General features: G+C 35.6%; 1 protein-coding gene across 1 annotated transcript in view; it reads right to left on the bottom strand.

Annotated features, from left to right (window-relative positions):
• Positions 1 to 670: 670 nt before the first annotated feature.
• The window catches only part of LOC107746867 (uncharacterized), a gene marked incomplete at its 3' end in the record, with an annotated part of 128422 nt that continues 120248 nt past the window's right edge, over positions 671 to 8844 (bottom strand). Inside the window, exons 7-11 of the mRNA XM_016561196.1 lie at positions 6914 to 7037; positions 5906 to 6048; positions 2992 to 3170; positions 2325 to 2471; positions 671 to 787 (exon numbers count right to left, since the gene is read on the bottom strand). Coding sequence (XP_016416682.1) covers positions 671 to 787; positions 2325 to 2471; positions 2992 to 3170; positions 5906 to 6048; positions 6914 to 7037 — 710 coding nt within the window. The remainder of the gene's footprint in view (positions 788 to 2324; positions 2472 to 2991; positions 3171 to 5905; positions 6049 to 6913; positions 7038 to 8844) is intronic.

Genomic DNA, 8844 nt, shown 5'->3' with positions numbered 1-8844 from the left:
TCTAATCAGATTCAATGATCTATGCTAAGCTGCAGCTAAAAGTGCTACCGCCAGACCCGGAGATCGGCGGAATGGATTCGAAAACGGTAAAACTCAACTGTTTAACTCTAGGGGAGTTGGAAAATGAGCCTATTTTCAAAAATAGTGGAGTGTTCCTTCAAGACCTGCATAAACCAGCTGGGAGACCAACTAGCTGTCCAGTCTAGGCTGGAGGATCAGCTAGACCAGTTGAAGAAAAGCCTAAACCAGTTAAGGCATTGATAAACCAGCTGGGAGATCAACTGGCAGCTTAAAACCAGCTTCGCCAAGCTGGAAGACCAACTGGCTATCCGGTTAAACTATCTAAAGACCTGCTTGGCCAGGCTGGAAGACCAGCTAAGACCAACTTAAACCAGCCTAGTAAGGTCCAGCACACCAGCCTTTGCTGGTTTACACCAGGAGTTTCAGCAGGTGTAGGTTTAGAGGACAAAAACTAAGGTAACAATCATTTGTGACAAACAACAATGCCTCTATCTTGCAACCACAACTTCAACATCTGTAAATTTTTTATGCTCTGAGCCATATAACAAAAATCCATGCTGGCATGTTTTATTGATATATTAAACATTTAATAAGGATGCATTACAGTCCTAAACACATGGAATCTATGCATGTGCACAATGCTACTTACCCAGGCGATGGCCATGATGCCTAAAGCGAAAAGACTGGGGCCCAGCAGGTTCCACAGGCCATGGCGGTCCAGCTGTAAGGCCATTGACAGAGCCATCGCCCCCAGCAAGTACAGCACCTGGTAGGAGAGCGGCAAAGAGGAAAAATATTAGTCCAAACATCGACAACTCATCATGTCTAGAGGCGATAGTGAGTCCCCATTCCAATTAGGACCATCTTGCATCGGCCACCCTCTCTCAGACAGACTGTAAGTAAAGAGTGCTGGTGCTAAAAATGTCTCTCTCACTCTCTTTCCTTCCCTCCTAAAGTTCAGAACAGTAGTGACATGGGTGATTTGATTAGTGTCTGCAAACTGCAGCACTCAGCAAAACACACGCAATTACCTAACGCATATAGAAGCGTTCTCCCTAGAGGAGAGCTATTTTTTCTTGGTCTTTCCATTAGATGCTTCCATCACAAACAGCAGTCCTCTCACTTTATTTTTCTGATTCTAAATTACTCAAACATAAAGTTAATCACATTCTTACTGTCTTTCTCCCTGTGTTCCTTTCCTTAAATCTCACTCTTTCCCTCAGCGGTTGAGCAACTGAAGACTGAACTACAGAGAGTATACACACACCTGAAAGTGTCCACCTATATTTACTCCACAGCGAAATGTCACCATCATTATGACAGCACATGACAGACTGCTGACATTCGTATATTTACACTCTGTGTAAGCGCTTTACTGAGGTGGACAAAAAATTTCTGCTCTCTTGCACATCTTAGAAAGCTCTTTTCTTGGCAATAAAGTCCGTGAAAAACTACTGGCCTCCATGAATCACATCAAATGAATTTATAGAAATTGATGACACAAGAAATATAAAGCATTTCTGGGCCCCAGGGCCTTCGTATGTAATTTTAACTATCAGATTGTGGTTCTTATATACAGTGTAGTGGCCCTAAAAAGAGAATTTTGGGCACATACACTACTTTTCAAAAGTTTGAGGTCAGTAATATTTGTAATGCTTTTGAAAGGAGTCCCTTTATGCTCATCAAGGCTGCATTTATTTAAAATAAAATACAGTAAATCAGTAATATTCTGAAATATTTTAAATAAGTTTTTCAATTTTAATATATTTTAAAACAATTTATTCTTGTGATAGCAAAGCTGCATTTTCATTCATTTCATTCAATTTGGTGCTCGAGAAACATTTATTATTACTATCAATGTTGAAAACAGTTGTGCTGCTTAATATTTTTCTAGAAACTGTGATACATTTTTTTTCAGGATTCTTTAATGAATATAAAGTTCAAAAGAACAGTATTTAATTAAAATAGAAATCATTTATGACATTATATAATTCTTTACTGTCACTTTTTTTACCTTGCTGAAAAAAAAGATTATTTTAATTTAAATTAATTGCTTTAAAAATCATACTCACCCCAAAGTTTTGAATGGTATAAGTTTCAGTATGGTTTGATTGTTTTCTTCTTTATTCAATGCAAACACACTCATACATTTTTTGAGCTCACTGAATATTATAGCCACACTTACAAAACATTTGAAAGCACAGAGTGAAGAACCACAAGACTTATCGAAATTAAATTTGCATCTGTTTTCTTTTTTTCTTTTTCTTTTTTTGCATACGAGTTTGCATCTGAGTGATTTTTACCTGTTTGATAATGGATTTGAGTCTGGCCATGGCGATAACAGTGACCCATACAGACATGAGCGAGCCGAGGAAGTCACAGAACTGCAGCACGTCATACTCCATGATGCAGAAGACCACAATGCCTGGCTGGTCACAGGCATGATAAAACTGTTCAGGGGTGAAAGAAGAAAACAAAAGGTCAGAGGAGGCATGAATAAAATATGACACTCTGACATGTCACTGGTCCTTAACTGTAATCTCCATACTTCAGCTGCCACTGATATGCTGAATTAGAACTCATGATGGGTTTGTGAGATAGTCAGCAGGTTGTCAAGCACTTATTGCGTTAATTAGGCGTATTTGTTCAAAACTGGAACAGAATGCAAATCTACTATAAAATATAAATTATACAACAGTTAGTTCCAGTTCTTTCATACGACTGGTCCATTAAGTTGATTTACAAGTTACAACAGCTTTGAACATATCTCATCAAGTCAAAATTTAGAGTTAGGATTATTCATTTTTATTATGTTTGAAACTATACATATCTTTATTTAATTTCAGGTGATTCATGAAGACTGATGAATATAACCTGTTAATGTCAACATGCAACTAGCAACTGAAATGTTTATGCTATCCCCATTTTGGGTATATTTTTGATAGGTTTAAACCAGGCCTTCAAACTCACAGTGGAAAAGAACATGGTGAATATATAGACAGACGCCTCCAGCAGGTAATGACTGCGGATGGCGATGGTCACAGGTGGGATGAACATCAGGTTGCTGAGGCACAGAAGGAGAGTTGAGAGCAGCTGGAAGCTGTATGAGTACGCCTCTGTGTTGTCCGTGCAACCCCAGCCATCCCAACCTAGAAAAGCACACACGCGTTACTAACCAAAATGGTCCTAAACTGGACTCAAAATGGACCAGAAAGCTACAGTTTTAAGCATAAATCCTGAAAACTTCAGTCCCAGTTCACTGTAATTACATGGAAAAGAATGTGCAAAACATGTCTTCAAAATTTATTTTATGTTCTGCAGAAGAAAGTCATGTAAGTTTGGAATGACATGAATTTGAGCAAATGACGACTGAATTTTCATTTTTGGATGCACCATTTCTTTCAATGTAGGTACACTACTGTTCAAAAGTTTGGGGTCAATAAGATTTTTATTTATTTATTTTTTAAAGTAAGGATTAAATTGATCAAAAGCGGTTAAAAAAAGATTTCTATTTCAAGTAAATGCTGTTCATTTGAACTTACTTTTCATTAAAGAATCCTGGGGGAAAAAATCATGCATGATGCTTTCCACAAAAATATGAAGGAGCACACCTGTTTTCAACATTGATAATAATAATAATAATAATAATAATAAAAGTTTTTTTTAGCAGAAAATGAGCATATTATAATGATTTCTGAAGGATCATGTGACACTGAAGACTGGAGTAATGATGCTGAAAATTCAGCTTTGCCATTACAGGAATAAATTACATTTTAAAATATATTCAAACAGAAAACAGCTATTCTAAATGGTAATAATATTTCATAATATTACAGTTTTTACTGTATTGCAACCCCATGTTTTTGAAAGGTAGTGTATGTACAATATACTCCTGTCCATATCCTCAAAGCAAACTAAGCAAGCAAAAAACTAAATAATAAAACACACATTGGAAATGCATGTAAAGCTAACAGAAAAAAACACATCACAGAAATATACATGTACTTTCTTCCTCGTTCACACACACATTCTGTTCCTCATCTGTCAGCTGTTGTAAACAGCTTCATAAATATAGATTGGATTCGGGTAGCCTACTGTTATATAAACACCATGAAGGAAATAGATGTACTGCACCTCTAACCTCTCATAGAAAAAGCTAGAAAACACACCACAAATCTCTCTGATTACGAAGCCTTAATTAGCCGAACCACAAACAAAAATCCTCAAAGGCATGTCGTGATTGAAGTCTCGCTGAGTGTCGACAAAGACGGTCAATTGAGCTTTACCAGACACTCGAGAACAGAGAAGAGCTTTGCATGCGTGCTGTATCAGAGCACTCAGCTGTATGCCAGAAAACATTCATTAAAAGGGTAAATTTGTCTATGCTAATGACAAAAGAAACTATGGGTAGGAATCCAGGGGGAGAGAGGAAACGAGGCACCAGAGCTTTATAATGGCGCTGTAATTGAGAGGTTGTGATTAGCATATTTCTCAGGATCATCAAATGTCCTCTAATTAAAAACCACTTGATTTGTGATCTCACAGTTATACAGCAACATGATTGGCACATGTGTAACTGAAGCATTTAACATGCCAATTAACTTTGATTGGTATCTGACAGCAGAGGAGAAAGATAATAAATGGAATTATAAAATATTACTGTGATTATCATCATATTAACCGCAAGGGTGATAACACCCTGGGGAGGGAGGATAGACTTGTTCACTTAGTTAAATGACTCAGAATTCCTGCTCCTTTATTTTCCTGAAAGATAAAGTTTCAAGGAGTTTTCAAGCACACGCGTCACATTATAAGTGTAGGAACCAAAATTGTCCTGCACGCCACTTCTAGGACTACTGGGGGATTTCGGCGCCACTTTTGATTTGTGACACATAATTACATCTAATATTTCTAATATGGCAAGTGCATGAGTTGATTCTTGGCAAAACAAAACAAAACCAAACAAATTGGAATTGTAGCATTATGAAGAAAATGCACTACCTTTCGAAAGTTTTAGGTCAGTAAGATTGATTGATTGATTTTTTATTTTCTTCAGCAAGAACACAGTAAAAAAAGAAAAACATTTATAATGTCATAAAAGATTTATATTTAGAATAAATAGAGCAAATAAATATAAATTTTGAACAACACTAATAATAAGAAATGTTTCTTGAGCACTAAATCAGCATATTGGAATGATTTCTGAAGGACTGGAGTAATGGCTGCTAACAATTCAGCCTAGAATAAATTACAATTTAAAATATATATTAAAAAAAACAATAAACATAAGTTTAATTGTAATAATTTTTCTCAGTATTTCTGATCAAACGAATGCTGCCTTATAGCTTAAAAACCTTTAAAAAATCATGAAAATATTATCTAGTATATGTGAACTGATTCTTAAATTCCTCGGCCTTTGAAACCTGGAATGTGAAACCTGTATTTAGTACACACATTAGAAAATTCAAAGACAATGCATTTTATTGTTCTTCTTAACCCTTAAACAGGCAATGTGCACCACATGATACATATTCTTTAGTCTCTTGTAGGAGACACGAGGAAGACTTTTTCATCCAATCCTGTTATCATTATCATAGTTGAGGTTGTTTGGAGTATGGGGGTCACATGACTTGGTTCAAATTTTCAGTGCTTGTATTGTCAGTTTGACCTAAAGCCAACACGTACTCAGAAAATCCAAAATATCTCAAATATTAAAAAAATGATATGTTTTACTTAAGTCCAGATGATATAAAAAGTGACATGAAATGATTTTTTGCTGATCATTTTCCACTCTTGCCTGTTTTAGGGTTAAAAATATGACTAAGTTACACCAATCATTTTACAAAAGAGAACACATGGGTTAAGAAAGGCTTTGGGTGCTCACCTGCTTTACACTCGCATGCAGCATACAGGTAGTTGTTGGTCCGCAGGAGTTTGCACTGGCCATAGGTGCCACAGTCATTGATGCAGGGGGTCAGGTAAGAGCGAAGGTACACCTCAGCGGTTACATTAGTACACATCTCAAACCTGTACAAGAACATGGAGATGACCAAAAAAAGTGAAAAGTCGAATATAAGCTTTTAGGAAAACTACCAAGAATGAACAGTATGAAATTTCTTTGAGCATTCTGAGAATTCTGAAAATGCAGTTACAATAAATGGGGATTGAAGCTTTTAGGGTTGCAAAAGCTTTCAAGCTTTGTGTGAGAAACAGCCCAAAATTAGAGATGTTATCTTCTGTGTTTCTCACACACAGCTATAGCATGGCTTCACAAGAATTATAGTTCACAAGTTGCATAGATCATTTTTACGATATTTTTATGGTGATTTTGTGTCCTTTTCTTGAAGTTGAACTTCTCAGTCATTGTACTTTCATAGAAAATACAAAGCAGCACAGTCTTGTAAATAACTCCTATTGTGTTCAGTGGAAGAAAGAAAATGTTTGGAACAACACGAAGGTGAGTAAATGATAACAGAACCTGCATTCGGGCGAGCTCTTCCTTTAAGATAATATGAGAATATAAGTCGAAACTGATGCTATAATCTGTATGGTAGTGTAAAAATACATACTGTACAGCCTCAGTGTGCAATTTTGAATGAAGATATCAAACTTAACATGAACTCTCACTGTCAGAATTCATTTTCATTTTGAATGAGATAAAGTAAGGTTACGAGAGTCTAGGTTAACATAAAAGTGAATTGTTTCACAAGTACTGTATTTCAGAGCAGAAAATCGGAAACATCCCACAGTTCACATGCTGCTACTACTGCACTTGCTAAATGTTGAAGAAGGTAAATACATGGAGTGCTATGAATATTTTACATCCTTTTCTCAGCAACTGCAGTCTGATAATTTAGTGCAGAAACGCAAACAGAAAGACAAATATGCTCACCCGTGTTCAGTGGCACACAGGGATCGCAGGCTCAGATACCACGTGCCCGTTTGCGGGTAGGGAATCCTCAGCTTGGTGATATTTGCGGTGGTGTTAATGGACAGATTAAATCCTGAAACTGATTCTGATAAAGAAAGAGCAGAAACAGATAAAGGAGAAGACAACACTTAGTGCCACCATTAGCTATGACTGAACTCACAATTATTATTGGGAGCATTCTAAAGAAAACCCTGATAAGTGCATATCTGAGTGATGTGCTCAACCATAAAATGGACCATAAAAGAAAATTCATGTGGTAGAAGCAAGTTTACCACATCTCACCTGCAACCATGCGATGCAATTTATGTTGCATTTGCATAGAAATGGCGACATCTTTCTTTGTTTCACCTGAATTGTTTCCAAAAAAGGCACTTCATTGTTTTTATTGCCATGATTTTGGATCAAAGCCCTAGGGAACGTTAGTTGTCTTCATGAACATTACAGCAAAGGGCACTGGCCCAAAACAATTTAAAAGACAAACGGAAATACATTTAAACATTGTCTGTCCCTACATTTTTTTTCTTCACTGTAAATCCACTGCAAAAATTATGGTAACAGTTTTTCAATATAGTTTTTCACCAAAAAACATGACACTAAAATAATGTCATGAACATTAACAAAACAACATAAAATTTAACATTAAAAAAAAAAAACAAAGCAAATTCTATATTAGTACTCAATTCAAGCTTGAACAAATTAAAGCTTAAATATAAATGTTATAAAATTAAGTAAAACCAAGTTTTGGAGTGCTGAATTACAAAATATGTAGATGTGGTGACAGACTAAATGATATCTATTGTATTATTTACTTAGATGTTTCTAAAACACACTTTAAAAGCATGGTTTAACTCAATGCTACATTAAGTAAAATCAAAGTAATGCCACGTAAGCTTTGACTAGATAAAAATTACTCAATCTTTCACTGGCCAAGCTGAAAATATGTTACTTATTTTCTTTGTTCAACTTACTTAACTTAAAGGGGTCATATGATGCGATTTCAATTTTTCCTTTCTCTTTGGAGTGATACATACACATACACTGCATGGTCAAAAAAGTCACCATCTAGATTTAAGTAAGCAAATATGTTACATTTTAAGATTGGATCATTATTGCAGTGATTTATATGTTTCTGGCGGGTTGTATGTTTTGCGAAATGATTCTGTGGTGAAGGAAAAACAAATGTAATTTCTACATGAAAAAGTTAGTTCAAGCTATAATAAAAAAAACAAAGCAAATTCTATATTAGTACTCAATTCAAGCTTGAACAAATTAAAGCTTAAATATAAATGTTATAAAATTAAGTAAAACCAAGTTTTGGAGTGCTGAATTACAAAATATGTAGATGTGGTGACAGACTACATGATATCTATTGTATTATTTACTTAGATGTTTCTAACACACACTTTAAAAGCATGGTTTAACTCAATGCTACATTAAGTAAAATCAAAGTAATGCCGCGTAAGCTTTGACTAGATAAAAATTACTCAATCTTTCACTGGCCAAGCTGAAAATAAGTTACTTATTTTCTTTGTTCAACTTACTTAACTTAAAGGGGTCATATGATGCGATTTCAATTTTTCCTTTCTCTTTGGAGTGTTACAAGCTCTTGGTGCATAAAGAAGATCTGTAAAGTTGCAAACACTAAAGTCTCAAAACCAAAGAGATATTCTTTATAAAAGTTAAGAGTTAACCACGCCTACCTAAAACGGCTCGTTCTAACACGCCCACACATTTCTACCTCACTATGTGGGAAGATTTGAATAACGCCGCCCAAATGTTCACGCAAAAGAAAGAAGGCGTAACTTTTATTCACGCTGTAGTATTGTTGACGCTGCAGCCATGTACCGAAGACGCTGTGTGCTTCGTTGTGAAAGCGAAACTACTTTGTTTGG

This window comes from Sinocyclocheilus rhinocerous, unplaced genomic scaffold (assembly GCF_001515625.1).
Source record: "Sinocyclocheilus rhinocerous isolate Xijiao unplaced genomic scaffold, SAMN03320098_v1.1 scaffold468, whole genome shotgun sequence".
In the NCBI taxonomy this organism is placed as follows: domain Eukaryota; kingdom Metazoa; phylum Chordata; class Actinopteri; order Cypriniformes; family Cyprinidae; genus Sinocyclocheilus; species Sinocyclocheilus rhinocerous.
This window is presented reverse-complemented; position numbering and strand designations above follow the sequence as displayed.